Source organism: Pongo pygmaeus, chromosome 11, assembly GCF_028885625.2.
Source record: "Pongo pygmaeus isolate AG05252 chromosome 11, NHGRI_mPonPyg2-v2.0_pri, whole genome shotgun sequence".
In the NCBI taxonomy this organism is placed as follows: domain Eukaryota; kingdom Metazoa; phylum Chordata; class Mammalia; order Primates; family Hominidae; genus Pongo; species Pongo pygmaeus.
In genome coordinates, this window is record NC_072384.2 from 130,069,262 (window position 1) to 130,088,743 (window position 19,482).

The 19,482-nt window shown below is 41.9% G+C and overlaps 1 protein-coding gene across 2 annotated transcripts in view; it reads right to left on the reverse strand.

Moving 5' to 3' along the window:
* The window catches only part of DNER (delta/notch like EGF repeat containing), a 365,518-nt gene that overhangs the window by 118,104 nt on the left and 227,932 nt on the right, over nucleotides 1-19,482 (reverse strand). For both annotated transcript variants that reach the window (XM_054477662.2, XM_054477663.1), the window contains exon 7: nucleotides 3,709-3,822. In XM_054477662.2, the coding sequence (XP_054333637.1) occupies nucleotides 3,709-3,822 (114 nt within the window). The remainder of the gene's footprint in view (nucleotides 1-3,708; nucleotides 3,823-19,482) is intronic.

Here is a 19,482-nt window from a genome sequence, read left to right on the forward strand (position 1 = left end):
AAGTTATTGATCCTCTTGTGCCTCAGTTTTCTAATCTGTTAAATGGAAATAGTAACAGTGTGTGCTTCCTAGCACACAATATTAATTTGATTCTCATTGTTGTGAGAGTCAAATTAGCTAGTAGACATAGTGAGTGATATCTAAGTGTTGACTTCTATTATTAAATTATTTATCAAATATTAATCCCTCCTGCTAACATAAAACACAACTCATAGGAAAGGTGTCGGAATTAGGTGTGGGAAACAAGATGAATAAAATACACTTCCTTTCCTCAAAGAATAACACAGAGAAGCAGGGCAGAGAGAATCAACAAAAACCTACAATGGAGAAATGGAAAAGGAGGCAGGCAAGGGTCAGGGCTAGCTCTGAACCCCAGGACATTCTCTGAATTTGAGGCTCTGCTCAGACTTGCTCTCAGCATGTCTGATGTGAGAAACATCCTGGAGACACAGGCTCTTTTTATTTTTTATTTTCTTTTTGAGACAGGATCTTGCTCTGTCACCCAGGCTGGAGTACAGTGGCACAATCTCGGCTCACTGCAACTTCTGCCTCCTGGGTTGAAGCAGTTCTTGTGCCTTAGCCTCCCGAGTAGCTGGGATTACAGGTGCACGCCACCACACCTGGCTAAATTTTGTATTTTTACTAGAGATAGGGTTTTGCTATGTTGGCCAGGCTGGTCTTGTACTCCTGCCCTGCAGTGATCCGCCCACCTTGGCCTCCCAGAGTGCTGGGATTACAGGCATAAGCCACCACACCTGGTGACACAGGCTCTTTTTAAAGTGCAAAGTGTTCTATAAACATGAGTTACTGCCAACACACAAAAGCAAGCACTGTAAGGATAGGCCGGTGGGAAAGGCAGCTTAAAAAATGCCAGTCACCATGTATGAGCTTCTGCTAAGAGGCTGCCACACAATCCAGCAAATTTTTCTAAACTCTAATGAAAGCCTGCTTTTCCCTGCTCAGTCTTCAATGAAGATAAACCTTTGAATAAAAGTCTTTGTAATGGAAAATTCATCTTCATCTTGTCAATTCCAGAGCCTTGCATTCTCTCTAGGCTTTATCTAGGCAGCATGGAGGGGCTGGTGTGCCACCAGATAAAGGAGAAGGGTTCCTAGATCAGCATCCAGGATTTAAATTACTACCTAAAGGCCAATGTCTCTGTGTTTAGATGAGACCAGGCTTCTTCCAGATTCATAGAGCCACAGCCTAGCTGACATCTCCACTTGACTATCACAAGGGTCTCTTCACAAGGGTTCCAACATAGAACACTTCATTTTTCTGTTTCTCCATGAACGGCACAACCCACTGCAAAGCCCCAGACTCGCTGCCTCACCCTCCGTCACCTCCCACCACCTCGCTCCTTCTCAGGCCTCCCCCATTTTCTTTCCAAAGTTCTTCCAAATCCATCTGCCTCTCTCTTTTTCAAATTCCACCCTTCCATTCCTAGCAGCCAACATCCATTTCTTGGACTTCTACAACAGTCCCCAAACTTTTCTCCTTATTCTCACTCTTGTCTCTCTCTAATTTATGTTCGACATTGTTCCAGAATGAAAAGTTCAAATTTCCCTGCTTATCAATGGTTTAATAGTAATCATTATCATGAAAACAATAGTGATGAAATAGCTACTATGAATTCAGCACTTAGCCAGGCACTGTGCTAGGCACTTTATCTGTCTCAACTCATTTAATCCTTACACTGATCCCAGGACACAGACACAATCATCACTCCATTTTACAGATTAAAAACACCAAGATGCAGGGAGGTATAAAATCACATGCCCATGGAACAAAGCTGGTAATAGTGGAAATGGCCTTCAAACTTCCCCCTCCGATTCCCTCCCCTCTAGGATGAAGATGAAAGGCCTTGTGGGGCTCACCCAGCCCTGCAAGCCTTGCCCTGCCTGCTTCTACCTGCTGTCACCATGATTCTTCTCATCCTCTTAGCTCAGTCATGCCCTCAACTGCACCATCTCCTCCCTCTCCTCTCCTAGGGTCTTTGTACATGGGAGTCTCTCCCAGCTCTCCAAGCCCAGGCAGATCCCTTCTGTGCATCTTCAAGGCACCTATTCCTGCATGTAATTACATACTTATCTGTGTGTGCACTATTGGAGGGGCCATCTCAGCCTTCCTTAGCATTATATCCTAGCTCCTAGCACAGTGCCTGGTATACATGAAGTGCTCAGCAAATCATTAACAACTAGGAAATTATAGTACGAGTGCAAGCAAAATTCCTAGTTTTTAGTTCAAGGGCCATTGTTTATTACCAGTGTGATTTTGTGCAAATTACCCCCATCTGAACTTCCAGAGGCCTGATTGTAACTTTCAGGTAACAATCCCAGCAATAATAGGAAAGCATGTTGGAGTTCTTAAAGCACTTTCACAAAAATTCCATTTGGTCCCAGGACGACCCTGCAGGCTGCCCTTGACTAAACACTAAACGGCAAGGCCTTCAATCAGAGTTAGGTGGCGACTGACTAACCGAGAGTGTGACAGAGCTTTAAGAACTGCAAAGTGCTCTATGTGAGTGAAGACTGGTGCTGCTTGCTCAGTCATCAGCCTTCAGCAACGTTTCCAAGGTTTTGCGTTTGTTTAAGGGAGCTGAGCCTGCATTGCAAAAGAAGGAGAGGGTGAAGAGCAGGGCTTGCCAAACACATTTAACTCATCACCAGCACACAGAGAGAGAGAGGGACGGCTGGGTGGGCCACAGCCATCTCACCCTGGCACCCACCCCAGCCCCTGCTCTGCCCAAGTCAGCAGGAAGACAAGAACCTGCCCTTCTTTAGTTGATGTTCACTTCTCCAAAATATTCGATTATGAGGTACTGCCGATCACAGGGGCAGCTCCTGGACAGCCCAAGCACTTCGGTTATCTGGGAAGCCAGTGGCCTCTTACCAACACTCTCCTGGACCACTGCCCTCCCCCTGTCTCTCAGCCTTAGGTAGTCTCAGGTAATTGTGAACACAGAGATGCTTCCTTAGGCTCTCAGGCTCTACATCTAATCTCTGCAGAGGATGCGACTCTATGTAGTTGTCTGTGTAAGCTTCTGTGGATCAGAAGCTTACATGCTGGTTCTAAAAAACAATTTAATGTCATGTTATTCTTACAACATCAATGATTTAAAGTAATCCCTTCCATAACATCCCTGCAAGCAGAAATGGGAACAAAACTTCCTCAAATCAGAAAATAATTTCGTGAACACCAGCTTGATAGCTGTGATTATCTGCCTGCTTCTTCAGGTAAAACTATGCCAGCAGTAAAACTGCTTTTTAAAATAAAAGTAGCCCTAAAGATGTGGTTTTTCAGGTGACTTGAATTTTCTAAGACATTATGAAGTTGATTTAAAAACAGAAGCAGGTGAACTTTATGTTGAATTTTTAAATGTAAACTCATATCAAAAACCAAACAAAATAGAAATCTTAAGTTAATTGTCACCATTAGAGATTCTATTTTATTATAGCTATTCATTTTCTATGTATAAATAAAATCACAGAAAGTCCTAGATTATGTCTAATATTCAAATAATTTTCAAGCTATGCTAGCAAAGAGCTAAAAAAGGGGACTATCTTCTATGCTTGTTTTATAAATCAAACAAAACAGGAAGTTCTCTTGCATAGAGTTTTGCAGAAACAAAGTATAAGGCGGATCAAATTAGTTTATGATTTAAAATGAACAACAAAAGTTCTTTCTGGAGTAATAAATACTAATTACCTTCTGGACACTGGCAGGTGAATCCACTGAGACTGGAAATGCATGTTGCTCCATTTCTGCATGGGTCTAGGATGCAGTAATCAATCTTGGACTGGCAAAGCTCTCCAGTATAACCTGAATAAAACAAAATGTACATTTTATAAAACAAGCTATTCCAGACCCACCATGAGCCACTCTAGGAATTGATGGATTCAACCGGTACCTGCCCAGTGAAGGCAGCGGCAGCCTTCAGCCAAGCTGCTCCTAGATCTCATTTGTTTTTACAAACTATGGTAGTTTAGAAATAATCATAGTGGTTTGGAGTCATAGCTCAAAAATCATTTACTCTGCAAAAATCTGTATTGCAAGAAGACCACATTTCTTCAGCATTAGGTCTGTGTTTCATCTTGAAATATCAGTCAGAGCCTTCAGAAGCTGAGACTGAATATCACGTTGAGAGCTTCCTTCTGACACAGGAATTTACAGTGTGCAGCTTGATCTAACTGAGATAATGGCCACATTCCCTAGGCCATCACAACACCTACATAAAAAGCATTAGGAAAATGTCTAGGTGTGAGCAGTTTTAATTTACAATATTTTAGAGCTAGAATAACCCACCTGCGGTAATTCTGTGACTTCTTCCCCAGTTTAAAGATAAAGAGATTGAGGCACACAGAATGCCAAGCACATCGACATATTTTTATTAATACTTATTTAATTCACAAACCCAACTAAATTCTCTGTGAAGCAAGGCTCTCATGGTAATTTTGTTGGATTGTAACATAGCTACACACATGTGGTGAGGAAATAAGGATGTAAATCTATTGGAACACCTGTGCAGTCAAAAAGCTTTCAATACATTCCAGAATTTTGTATATTAATTTTGAAAACAAAGCCCCTGGAGAGAAAAGTTTAAAAAATAAAATGCTAATAAATTTCTCACTATAAAGTGGAAAGCGGTAAAGAAAGTTTGGAAAATTTAAGACATTACACAGAAAAAGAAAAGAAATGTGCCCTTGGTTATGTTATTTGAGTGACAGGACCATCAATACTGTCGAGATAATTCCTATCAAAAATTGTGAGTCACAGATATTTTCCACACAATTATGATCAACTGTAACACTTTATTTATTTCTAGGGTAGTTTTAACTTCATAAAATCTTGTCTTTCTGAAGTATTAGTTTTGAAAGACTGCCATTAGCATTTGAATCTGAGATTTACAAAAAAAAAGATCCAGTCATATTAGAAAAGAGATGATTCACCTAAGCTTCAATTACCTGCCAAATAGATTGTAAATTACAGATTGGGAATGTGGAGGCATTCATTTGCAATCCTACTCACAGGCATTCAAGCAGTGTAGGAGATTCTAGCTAATTCATGGTATGAGAAGAGGAGTAAGATAAGCGCATGAACTAAAAATCCAAACACCAGGAAAAAAGGCTATTTCAAAATTCCAGAACAGATTAAATAAAAGCTGTAAATTCTAAATAAGGGACAGTGAATTGTTTTTAAGAGGAATGCTGCAAATAACTTTTTGGCTAAAAATAATAGCCAAAACTTACAAAAGATCACTTATTTTTATTCATACATTAATTAATATTAATAATTTATCCACACATTAATACCCAATTCATCCATATTCATGTAACCTTATGAGGTTAGTGTTATTAGAATCACCCTATTTTTTTTTTTACTTCAACTTTTATTTTAAGTTCCACGGTACCTGTGCAGGACGCGCAGGTTTGTTACATAGGTAAACGTGTGCCATGGTGGTTTGCTGCACAGATCAACCCATCACCTAGGTATTAAGCCCAGCATTCTTTAGCTGTTCTTCCTGATGCTCTCTTTCCCTAAGTCCCCACTCCGAACAGGCCCCAGTGTGTGTTGTTCTCCTCCATGTGCCCACGTATTCTCATCATTCAGCTCCCACTTAAAAGTGAGAACATGTGGTTTTTGGTTTTCTGTTCGTGTGTTAGTTTGCTGAGGATAATGGCTTCCAGCTCCATCCATGTCCCTACAAAGGATATGATCGCATTCCTTTTTATGGCTGCGTAGTATTCCATGGAGAATCACCCCATTTAACAAACGAGGAAACCAAGGATTATGAAGGTTAAGTAATTTGCACACAGTCATACAGGGAGTCAGAGCCCTGTGTCCAAACCCTTTCACACAGTATGCCTAAGGTTATGCTTAAGGCACTATGCATCACCATCATCAACAAACAGGTATTTAGTATGAAGGGAAAATAACAGAAAATAATGGGTAAGAAAACACATATAAAGAGACACAGAGCTTGATATAAAAACCATCAATATTCAGCTAGGTGCGGTAACTCATGCCTGTAATCCCAGCACTTTGGGAGGTTGAAGCAGGCAGATTACTTGAGGCCAGGAGTTCAAGACCAGCCTGGCCAGCATGGCAAAACCCCGTCTCTACTAGAAATACAAAAATTAGCCAAGTATGGTGGCATATGCCTGAAATCCCAGCTACAGGGGAAGCTGAGGCACGAGAGTCATTTGAACCCAGGAGGCAGAGGTTATAGCAAGCCGAGATTGCGCCACTGCACTCCAGCCTGGGCAACAGAGTGAGACTCTGTCTCAAAAAATAAGTAAATAAATAAATAAATATAAATATTCATCCATAACTTACAGCCTATGTGTGGTTGGTTATGCTTAGGCTGGAGGTGCCCAGAATTATTTTTTCAAATCCCTGATTTCAAAGATTCTACAATATGGCTAGAAAAGTATAGTACATTTATGAAAAAGATAACCAATTACAAGTGGTAGCTTCTTAGAGGCAGTGTGGCCTAAAGGATGTGGATGGCATCATGAATTCTGTCCCTGGAAAGATGTCAGAATTGTGACCACAGAATCACACAAAACCATGACCCATAGCCAGCAGCCAATTCGGTCTTAGATGTGAGAGATGTACATCCCCACCAGACAGAAAAAATAGAAGAATGCAGGACTCTGTGAACTTCAAAGTTCTTTCAATAAAATTTTAACAATCACTTCCTTTTTACTTTTTATCTAAGGATTTAAAACATACTTAAACATAGAAAGATGAGATTATAAACCTCACGTATCCATCACCCAGCTCTAAGCATTATTAGCATTTTGTCTGTTTAATTTCATCTAGTCTCCTCGTATTTTCCTAGGTTCCCCATGAGGGTATTTTAAATCATATTTCATTTCACCTGTAAATATTTCAGTATGCATTTCTAGCAAAAGGAGAGTTTTTTAAAGATCACTTTTAATGGCCTCTTTAATTAATATTTCATTCCATTTACAAATTTAATTAAACACTTTAAAACATATTTATTTATATTTAATAATATCAACAATTTTCTTAAGAACCACAACTGTCTGATAATGCACAAATATTCCCATGCACTTAATTCTTATAGATCTAATAAATTATAAGTGAGGGTGAATCTTAAATGCTGTTAAGTGCCCCAATACTGTATGCAAGTTTGGTAAGATTTCAATCAAAGAGGCTAATTTACATTTTTAATTGTCATAACAGCTTCAGGACCTCACTGGCATTTTGTGGGTAAAGATACTGAGGTATTGCAGGACTTGAGATGGTGTAATATATTAATAACAGAGTTGTCACACTGAAAATGCCAATAGTTCCCTCCAATGAGAAACAGTGGTCCATATTCAACACTTTGTCATTGCTTTATTTCCCTGAGCTTTAAAGTCTTTATAGTAAAGTTTATGAAAACATGGGAAACATGGAACTATGGAGAAAAAGATTATGTGTAATGCTCTAGACCCGTAAAGTATGAGCATATTGACATGTCTGTGGGTTCAGTATTACTGGAGATGAAGAACACTAATGGAGGAGCATATTGACATGTCTGTGGGTTTAGTATTACTGGAGATGAAGAACACTAATGGAGGAGCATATTGACATGTCTGTGGGTTTAGTATTACTGGAGATGAAGAACACTAATAGAGGAGCATGGACTAGGGGGTAGGAGGAAGCAGGGAGGCAGGGCTGAGATCAGGAGATTACAGGACCACTGAGCATCCTCAGCTGCAGGTGGCCAGTGCTCACTGGCAACAACCAGCTATGGATCTGCAAAGCCGATGAGGGTAGCCTGATGCTCTACCCACCTCAGTCTGCCTGGAAAGGGAGGGGCCCTTTGGCAGGACAGTTGCTCAGTGCAGTGTTTCCCAAATTAGATGTACGGACCATGATGGCAGGAGCTCAAGACCTGACAATCGTTCACACCAGACCCACCAAGAGGACCAAGTATTATTCTTGGCCTCCAGGGAGTTACTAGTTGGCAGTCCCAAGAGTACCATCATCAACTGTATTACTCCCATTACAGTTGCATTACTGGCCAAGTGAAGACATTTCTGGGAGAGGAGAAGCAGAGGACAAGGAGCCAGGAGGATCCTGTGGCTGGATTCAGAAACTCTCAAATACCAGCGAGTCACTCCTTAGATCCTCAGAGAGCAGAGGCTTCACTGAAGGTGTTGGACAAACCACTGGTATTGATATACATGTAATACTCTGAACTGGATACCTAAGGTATACACAAATCACCCTTCCTGTGTCTTTTGGTTTTTTATTTGATCTTATAATCAAGGAGTCAAAACTAAATGAGTGACTGGTAGAAATTTAAATGAAAAGTACCATTAAAGTTTCGGCCTGGGTTTTCTTTCTCCCATCCTGCTAAAAGTCAAATTCTTCTCTGGGGACTAAAGTAACCATACCAACTGTGACTTATATTTCCTTTTGCCACTACAGCAATGACAGACACCCAGAGGACCTTGTAGAAGATATACCAGCAAGACCGATGGTATCGATGCCACAGACACGAAAGGTAATACACGGTGGCCATTCTGTGTGTGTTATGGAAGAATTTGCTCTAGCATGCACACACAACGGGCATTTCAGCGCTGGAAACCTATGCCATAGCTCCCAAGTGGAAGGTGGGCAACATGGATAAAAACCCATGTAAAGGCACAAAAGAGTGCAGAAAAGGTGTGAATGTCATTGATACTTGACTAAAAATGCATGACAATGATAAACTCCCTCATTTTGATTTCCGAATGACAAAAGTCTATACCTAATCATGGAGGGAAGTATTAGCAATTGTCTTTCTTTCCTCTAGCTAGTGGTACTCCCTCTGAGCCCCCGTGGCGTGGCCAGACCACAAGCATTCACGAACCACCTGCCAAGTTATTGTCACAACCACATAATACCTTTCACATTGTCTAGTCCCAAACCTCACTGCCTCTCACCAGGACTCCAGCAATGGTCGCCCAGCCCCTGTCTTCACTGCCGCACTTGCTTTCTTTTAATCCATTTTCCACATAGGAATAGCCAGAGAGATATTTTTAAGATATAATTCATATCCTATTACTCCTTACTTAAAACCCTCCAATGGCTTCCCAAAAGGTTTGGAATAAAACCCAAACACTTTACCCAGGGGCTAAAAGATACCGCATGGTGTGGCCCCTGCGCCCTCATCTTGGCCCACTCCTGCCACTGACCACCGTGCTGCAGCCACCCAGGCCTCACTCTATTCCATATCTCGCCAAGCTCCTGCTCACAGGCATTAGTATTGTTTTCATGTTGTGGCCTCAGGACCAGAAAGAATCATGAGAGGGATGCAGGATTCAACAGAAGCAGTTATAGTCCTGCCCTACAAAGAGAAGTAGGGCACAGATTTAAAATTGTCCTGAGATGGAGAAATTACTGAAGAAAGTTAGCAATAAACTTTTGGGAGTGGAAAGAAGAGGACTAGTGGAGGTGTAGTGGAATTTCATCTGTAAAATCAGCAAATAAAGATAGGAGGGTTTAGAAATAAATTACACAACACAGTGGAAGACCTAAGAGAAGGGCATCAAAGCTTTAAAGTCATCTCTAGAACTAGGTAGGGAGACGTGAAAATGTCTTAAAAGAGCTACAAAGAAAAGTGCAAAATCCAACTAAGGAGGGAAGGAAAATAGCTACTACCTTAGTGGGAGTTACCAATAAAATCAGAACAATTAAACAATAATGTCTAGGGGCTGTGGGTTTTGAAATCAAGCCCATTGATGAGTATGAGCTTGGAGTTTCCTGTTGGATGGCAATGACAGGGAGAGGTGGCTTATGTGTGCTCATCTCACTGACATGAGAAGAATCACCCTGGATGCCCAGGACTCTTGAGACAGCCAAAAACCTCCCTCCCAGAAACAACCTCAGTCGTCTGAGCACCAAATGCAATTCATTTGGGTCAAGAACCACAGTTAGCTTAGGATAATGAAGCTCTTCCATTAGCAGTATGAGTCTTCCAACTGCAAGAAGAGATAGAGCCAAGTATGGAGATGATGATATGAGGACGTAGATCAAGCCCATGGTTCTGCCACTTCGTGTCTGGTTTAAGCTAATCCATGTCTATTGGTATGCAAAGAACGTGTGATGATTGAGAAAAAATGTGGTGTGTGAGAGAATCTATCACACTTATGATTCCAATTAAAATGTTTAGCTGAGTAATTGGCTTTTGATTGATGAATTTAAGTTGCAAGATAAGATTAAGTCAGAATCCATTGGGATGTTGAACAGAGCTTGAGAATCATTATAGTGTTTAAGTTTACTTCTCACAAGGGAACACATACAAAAGACAATTTCAAATAGTCTTCTCTGTGCCCAAAGGACATTATGGGACACCAGAAAACTCACCCCCGGACTCTGTGGTCACACTGCAGGGCTGTTTCCTCTGACTCTGCAGCCTTCTGTGCCCACCCTCTTTCATTAGTTAGCTCTAAGCTCAGAAGTCACTTGCTCAGACCTCAGGCTTTTTGCCCTTGTTTATTCTAAAACTTTGCTCTTATTTCTACTTGAAACACACACACATACTTGTTACCTCCCCACCCAGAAGGTGACCCATGGAAGCAGGGCTGTATCCCTGGAGGCCCCTGTTGTACCCCCCGGGGCTCCTGTGTGCTCATCACAGTATACTTATCATTACCTACAATGATTTTCTTTATTGGCTTCCTTCCGAGAACATAAACTCCCTGAGAATCAGGACTTTCTCTGCCTTGTTCACCTCTGGACCCTCCAAACTTAAACATTTCCTGGCACAACTATTTGTTGAAGGAGTGAATCCACTTGCTTAAAGTTTTTGTCCCAAAATCAACTATATCTTTCAACTTAGGTTTAGCCTCTCCCTAAGCAATAATATCGAGAATGGCCTGGGTAAAACGTGCTAGCTGCTCATTTTCCTAATGCACATTAAAATAAATGCAGAGCTATTAAAGTAAAAACATTGTTATCTCAAATATCTGCCATCAGAAATCACCTTGGTGTCATCGTGGTCTGTACATCTAACTTGGGAAACACTGCAATGAGCAACTGTCCTGCTAAAGGGCCCCCTCCCTTTCTAGGCAGACTGAGATCAGTAGAGCATCATGCTGCCCTCTTCTGAACTTCAATCTTGCTTCTCCAGCTAGCATTCAGCACCTCCAACAGGTCGCTGCAATACGGCAAATCAACAAGGCTGAAGCAGAACTCTTCATTTTGTTGTTGTTGTTCAGGAGCCCGTATCCAGACTTAATTCCTTAGGTCAGTGGTTCTTGACTGGGGTGATTCTTCCCCCAGGTGTCATTGGTGATGTCAGGAGACTTTATTTATTGTTATAACTCTGAAGGTGTGACTGGCATCTAGTAGGTAGAGCCAAGGATGTTGCTGAACATTCTCCAATACACAAGACAGTCTCCTACAACAAAGAATTATCCAGGGCAAAATGTCCTGAACACCAAGGTTGAGAAGCCCTGGTTTAGGTCAATGGAACCTTAGTCCTTCTGACTATAAACCTTTGTTTTGGTTTCAGAGCCTCTTATCTTCCCTTAAACAGAAACTGCTCCTTTACAAAGCAGAGAAACAGCACCTTCAGAACTTTTTTTAAAAATCAGCATTCTTAGGAATATTCATAATCCCTAGCAAATTCAAGGCCATTGTAAAATACATTGACTCAAAACCCTAAGAACCTGAGGAATTTATAATTGGGATATTCTATGAATAAGTAAAACAATTCATTCAAAAATGGATGACTATTGAAAATACTGACGTCTCCTTTTAGGGAATTGCAGAGATTTTATTGTTTCTTTGAAGAACACTGCAGTATAACAAAGATAGAAGAAAAGTTGTGACTCAGGGTATATGGTAAGAATGCCCTTTGAGGACATATGGCACAGCTGGGAAAGCTCTCAACTCAGGTTTTGTGCTTTTAAAGGGTCTGACCATGAGCAATGATGTTAGGTGAAATACAGTCCCTGATATAGGAAGCAAAGCCTGGCAGTGAGTAAATTCTTAAAAAGGTAAAAGGCAGAAAGTGACCAGACACTTGAAGGAAATGCATCCATTAGTGGGTGTTCACAGATTACATTTGGTCTAATATAGGCTTGGAGTGTTTGATTTTATACTATTTTGTATTTAAGTATAAAATATAATTTAAAATGTATTCATATCTAGAGAGAGAAGAATGGCTAAGTTTGCCTGTGAATCTCAGAGCAGCATACCACCTGAGTGGTATCTTTTGATTTCCAACATAACAAAAAATCCCCCCACCAACCATATATCATTATCTATACCACCATTTCCCTTCAAATGAAGAAAACCTTCCTTCCAGAGATCAATGGTAAATTACATGAGGTGTAAGCGAAGTTAGCTAAATGAGTCAGATTATGAAGAACAAGGGCGATCAATCAGTTGTGATTATTTTTTAAAAAACATTCTCCCTCCCTGCACAGTTGTTTTTGTGTATGATGTTTACTTCATGATTTCTCTACTGAAATTAAAAAAAAAAAAAATTCTTCTGTGTTGCTTTGGCTTTCTGTGGCAGAGTCTAATTGTTTCTTTGGAGAGTTGTTCTGAAGGCTCCCATGGTGGGAATTGTGGCGAGAGCTATTTTTAATGCTCCTGGTCTTTTAATAGTCTGGCCTGTGCAGTGAGGTGAGGCTGCTGAATTTGGGCTGAATGCTGATGCTACCAAGAGAACCCACCAATCTCAGCTCTCACCCTGGGGGGATCTGAGCAGCTGGTATCAGGGCCTCAGCCATGGCTGCTGAGATGCAGTGCCTAATATTAGCACTCTGAGGCAAGAAATAAACAGGGGGAATAAATAGTGCACCATCAAGGCGTTCAGTCTCAGAGGCATCCTATTTTAAAGTCGGAAGGCAGAAATTATTGCACAGAAAAAAACTAGTAAGATTCGCTGGCAGGAGAAAGACAAACACATCTGGACAAACACAAACAGGATTTAAAAACCAAAGGCAAAGAAAGGAAGATATATGAAGCCCATCTATGAAAGACAATAAGTAAAATATAATTAAATTGGAATATGCAAAAAAAAAGCTTGACAGAAAGCTGACATTCAGCAGAATTAGAAAAATTAATCTCAACGTTGGGGAAAAAAGTAACCGCATCTAACAAGTAAATAGACAAGAGGCACAGTGGGAAGGACAGTGGCTTGGGGAGTAGAAGGTCTGGGATGGTGATACAACAATCAGCTGAGAGAGCTCATTAAGGGGTTGACTTTTACCTTCATTTCCCTCATGCAGGAATTAAAGATTATGATTATAATGACTTCAAGCAGCAGGTACCATTTCTATGGAGGGTACCCTTTAATCCACAAGAGCTTGCACCGTGCTTGGCACGTCCTAGGTGGCTCAATATTTTTTGAGTGAATGAAGAATTTATGGATTTTAAAACTGCAAAGCAATATGCCAATATTTTTGGATCTCTCCATTTTTATATAGGCAATTTAGAGCAGTGGTTCTCAAAATGTGTTTCCCAGATCAGCAGCATCAGCCCTGCCTGGGAACTCGTTACAAATGCAAATTGACCATCATTGTCCCAGACTTACTGAAGCAGAAACTCTGGGGGTGGGGCCTGGCAACTGAGGTTTAAGAAGTCCTACAGGTGATACTAATACAAGGTACATGATAGAGTTTGAAAACCACCATCTGGAAAATTAGAAGCAAGCAATCATTTAATATCAAATATTAATATTATTCATTTGCGAATTACACATATAACGCAAATTACAGAGGATAAAAATCAGAGGCCAATGGGTGAAAGTCAAATATTATATGACATCAAAAAGCATTTCGTGATTGCACTGTTGACATGGTTTTCTTCTTTTTCTGAGTGGGAGGTCTTGGGCTCAATTATTGCAACTGTCGTTGCATTCTTCACACATCTACTTCCCTATTCTTTAACGGCAGGTATTGATTACTTTTATGCCAGCCTCTAGCACAGAACCAGGGACACTATAAATACTCATTATATAGTAAACTAATAACTGCATAAGCACCATGCATCACTCTCTCTAATATAATTCCTTTTATTCAATTTCTCTAGCTCTCAAATAATAAAGTGCAATATTGATACAGTCCAGCTATATCTTTTAATCTGGTGATTCCAAAGAGGAAGCTAATTCAATACTTTGAACTCAATACCTCAAAGGGGAAGATATTTCATTAAGTATGTCCTGATGACTACTCCTGAGAAGTTGAAATCAAAAGAAAGAAAACATTAGATTAATTAAGATATTATGCCATGAGACAGACAAGTTAGGGGATTGACCTAAACTGCATATAAATATATACAACTATATTTATCAGTTGAGTTTTAAGTTTTTGTAGTAAATCAAACTCTAAAGAAGGTATTCATTCACTCTTCAGAAAGAATTTTTTGTGAGTGAAAATTCACATTTGGGGAATCTAAAAGAAGTTCAGGAACAGTTCCTACCTTCAGGGAGCTTAGGCTCCAGATGAGGAGATAAGACACATTCCCATGAAACAGCATACTGAGTAAATGAGCAGGAGAATGGTCCCAAGGCAGGCACGTGTGCATGGCAGTGCCCAGGCTAGCCTCACTGATGTGCCGGGGAAACAAGGCTAGGCTAGGGCCCCCAATCCGCAAACCAAAGAGTTGCGGTCACTGACATGGCATCTTCAAAGGTTTCTGCACAGAGTACAGGCATGGTAACGATGTGTTGTATATTGATCTCTTCCTGTACCCACTCACTGTCATTTCAGGGCAGCACTTAAGGTCTCTCATCCCTTCTCCCTGGGAGCAGGTGTTCTGGTCTGGACGAAATGAGGAAACTCCAAGAGGTATGTCGAAACTGGGTGTGGGATGGGGAGTGGGCAATGCCCTTGCAGAAGAAATCAGAAGAATGAAAGCTCCAATCTTTCTCATCTTTCCTCCTCTTACTAGTGTTTAGAGGCTACAAAGAAGTGCCCTTGATGGCTCACCGATTCTGTGCCAGTGTGTGTGGATGTGGATGTGGGGATAGATGTTTGTGTATGCATGTCTGCGTGCATGTGTGCACTCTGTGTATATTACATTTGTATATGTGTGTACATGTGTTTTGTGTTTGTGTATGTGTTGTGTGCATATGTGTATACATATGTGTACATGTGTTGCATATGCATGTGTATGAGTGCACATATGTGTTGTGTGTGCATTTGTGTGTTCTTGTGTGTGTGTTTTCTTTTACAAGGTCAAGATCATCATTCCATTTCATAGATAAGAGAACTTGGGCTCAGAGGAGCTAAGTAAAGTTGGTGAGTGGAATTCAGCCCAGGACTGCAGACTCTAACCCTACGTCCCTCTCTTTCCTCATATGTGTTCCTTCTTTCCTTTTGATGAAGTTCATTTGAAAAGACTGTGAGGGCCAACCAAGGCCAGCCCTGAGGCCAGACACAGTGGGCAGGAAGTGGCCCATTCAGGCCTGGCTTTCCTGTGCTCTTTGCTCCAACCTGTCTCCCCAGAGCAGGAGATGCAGAAAGAGCTGAAGCCAAATCTCTGGCCAAGAAAGTGATGATTGGACTCTGTGCAGGACTTGACAATCACAACAACAATAACAACAGCTGACATTTGTTGAGGGCTTACTATGCACCAGGTCGCTTTCCAAGCACACTACCTGTATCATCTTATTTACTCATCACAGTCATTGGATTGTGGCACACTGAATACCGTCACCCATGCCCAATTTACAGATAGACAGCTGAGACCCAGGAAGATTAAGTAAATTCCCCAAGCTCACATAATAAATGAGTAGTGGAAGCAGGCATTGCACTTGGGCAATCTGGCCTCCTGGCCCAGCTGGGCTTTGCGGTCAGCCAGGCCCTGGCTTCGTAAGTATCACATCGGCAGCTGTGAGTAAGGCAGCATGGCCTGCGGGGAGGGTGCAATCACCCAGGCGGCAGATGCCAACAGCTTGAATCAGGGCATTGGTGATGGAAAAGGAAGAGCCAGGGCAGAGAGTCATCATAAATAAAGGAAACTTGGTGGCACTCCAAAGACAACTGAGATGAGGGTAGCGAACATAATGGCCGAGCTTCCAGCCCAAGTGAGGAGGGAGATGATGGCACCACTGATAGAAACTAGGGATGCACGAGAAAGCCAGACTGGAATCAAGTGTGGGATCAAAAGGAGGCAGAGAGAGGCTGGCACCATGACCGGGCGGGTGTGGCGGGGCACGGACAGAGGGAAGGAAGGTGGTGAGGAGGAGGGGGAGGAAGAGAAGGGGGAAGAGGAGGAGGAGGAGGAGTCGGCAGACACATTGCTGCCTGGTGCAGGCAAAGTACTGAAGTGAAAGGCTGGGCTAGAAGGGGTCTGGAAGCCATCCACCTCGAGGTGATGGCTCAGAAGGAGCCATTGCTACCCAAGGCAGAGGAGAGCAGCTGAAGAGGGAGGGGAGGAAGAAGAGGGTGGGAGAGGTCTCAGGAGAGCAGGCACAGTGCAGTGCTCTGGAAGCCAGGTGAGAAGGCTTCTGAAAAATGATCAACTTTGGCAGGATAAGGATTAGGAAGGAGCCCTAGAAATCAGAGAGAAGGGCACCACTGATGACCTTGGAGAAGCACTCTTACGATACAGAGAGAAAAGCAGCGTGAGGGAGTTGGGTAGAAAGTTATGAGTTGAAGATGGACCAATATGTTGCAGTAACAAGGAAGAGAGAGTGGAAGAAAAAGAAGGGGAGATGAAAGTGGAGGATAAGAGGAAAGAGGAGGAGAGGAGGAAGAGGAAGAGACAAAGGAGGAGGAGGAAGCAGAGGAGGTGGACATATGGAAGGAGCAGCAAGGAATTTCCAAATTACTGCTTGTTTGCAGGACTGGTTTTAAGATAGAGAAGGCCGGAGAATCCTTGTGAACAAGAAGCTAGGAAAGAAGCAGGGAGGGACAGGAAACATGGCAGAAAGAGGGAGACAAGGTTAGAAGCACATGATCCTGGAGGAAAATTGAAGAGGGAGTACATCAGGCTAAGTGTCTTAGTGTCTTGGCAGCATTATTCACAATAGCCAAAAGATGGAAATACTCCAAGTGTCTGTCAGCCCATAAAGGGATAAACAAAACATGGTACATCCATACAATGGAATATTATTCGGGCATAAAAAAGAATGCAGTTATACATGATGTAACCTGAATGAACCTTGAAAACCTACTAAATTAAAGACACCAGCCACAAAACTACACATCATATACTTGGACTTATCTCTAAAATGTCCAGAATAAATAAATCTATGGAGATAGAATGTAGATGAGTGGTTGCCTAGAGCTGAGGGGTGGGGAGGATGGTAGGGCCACAGAGTGATAGCTAAAGGGTAGAGGGCCTCTTTCAGGGGTGATAAAATGCCCTAAAGCTGATTATGGTGATGACTGCACAACTCTATGAATATACTAAGAAGCATTGAATTGTAAACTTAATGGTATGTGGATTGCATCTCAATAAAGCTGTGATTTAAAAAAACAAACAAACTTTGGAGTCATCCACAACTCTCCACTTCCACTCATACCTCAGCACACCAGGAAGTGTTATCAGCTGTACCTTCAAATACATCCCAAATCCAAAACGTCTCACTACTTCTAGCACCACAGTGGTCAAGCTGTCCTTATCTCTAGCCTGATAAATGCACATATTTTAAAAATAGCCTCCTAACTGGTTTTCCAATTTGTCCTCCCTATGTTTATTCTTCCCCAGACTCCAAAGTGATCCTTTTAAGTGGAAAATCCAATGGCTCAGCCCAGTTCATGCCCTCAGTGGCTTCCCGTCACTCTCAGAATGAGCTCCTTGTCCTTCCTTCCTGGCCAGGTCCAGGTTCCTTCTCAGCTTGCTCAGGTCTCATCGCAGGTTCTCTCGGGCACTGTGCTCCGGCTCTTCAAACACGCTGGGCATATTCCTGCATCATGACCTTTGCACATTATCTTGGTCCGTTCAGGCTGCTAGAGCAAAATACCTGACACTAGGAAATTTACGAGGTGCAGACAGATTCAGTGTTTGGTGAGGGCCCATTCCTCATAGACGGCATGTTCGAGATGCCCTCACATGGCAGAAAAAGAAGGCAGCTCTCTGGGCCCTCTTTCATGAGGGTACTAATCCCATTCATCAGGTGAAGCTCTCATGACCCAATCACCTCCCAAAGTCTCTACCTTCTAATACCATCACCTTGGTGATTTGGTTTCAACACAAGAATTTTAGGGAAATGCAAACACAAATCATAGCACTTGTGCATAGCATATAACTATTTCCTCTGCCTGCAATACTATTCCCCTGATAGTCACACTGTTTACAAGCTCATTTTATTCAGCCTCTTCACAAACATTTCCCCTTCTGGGAGGCTTTACCTGGTCAACCTATCTGCAATTCTATTCCCATTTTTCTTCACCCCTTTACCCTGTTTTATCTTTTTCTTCACAGCACCTATCACTCCTTGATGTCTGACAGCCTTCCTTCACTCTACCTCTACTTTATCCTTCCCTGTAGTTCAAACTGATACTGTCTTTGATGGTAAAATCCCATCTCAATTACTGGCTTCTGCTGAGATGGCTGATTAAATCCATGAATCACATCCATGATCTCTTATCAAATGGTTGCTCAGCCATAACCTTAAGTATTCTCTTCAGAACAACTTCCCCATTTTTCCCATTTTTGCCATGATTACACACACACACAAGCACACACACACTACATATATGCAAACATACACATGCATACACTGTATACACACACCAAATGCATATGTGTATTGTCTAGTCATCTTCCTCACTGAAATATGATTTCCATGAGCACAGGGACTTTGCTTCGTTCTCAATTGTATTCTCAGCACGCAGAAAAATCCCTGGCACATAGTACACATTCAGTAAATAATTGTTGAATGGATAAGCCTTACTACAACTCCTTATGTTAAAGATGAGGAAACCAGAAGGAGTTAAGAAAGGTTAGGAGGATCGCACAAGGTCACACAACCAGTAGGTAGAAGTGGTTAGCTTGAAGCCCTGACGTACCATGTCACTAGTTTTGTTTTGTTATTCTGAGCCCCAAGGGGTGCAATGTCTGGTCCTGAGAAGGGATGAATGACACAGGGGCAATACATTCATAGACCATTAGAAATGCCCATACCTTCCACTCTATTCATAACTAAGAGAAATTTCACAGACCATTAATATGTAGCAGTGAAACACACTCTTTGACTCAAAGATGGGCCTCGAGTGAGGAGGCCTGCATTCCGGTTTCCCCCCTGAGCTTTGTGACCTTGATCAAGTCCCACAGCCTTATGGAGTCAATATTGTTTCCATGCTTCACACAGAGGCGAGTTCTGAGGTTTCTGCCAGTCTAAAACTCACAACTCATTTTTTACTTATTTATTTATTTTTGAGATGGGGGTCTCAGTCTGTCACCCAGGTTGGAGTGCAGTAGCACAATCATAGTTCACGGCAGCCTCAAACACCTGGGTTCAAGCTAACCTCCTGCCGCAGCCTCTGAAATACCTATGACTGCAGGCACATA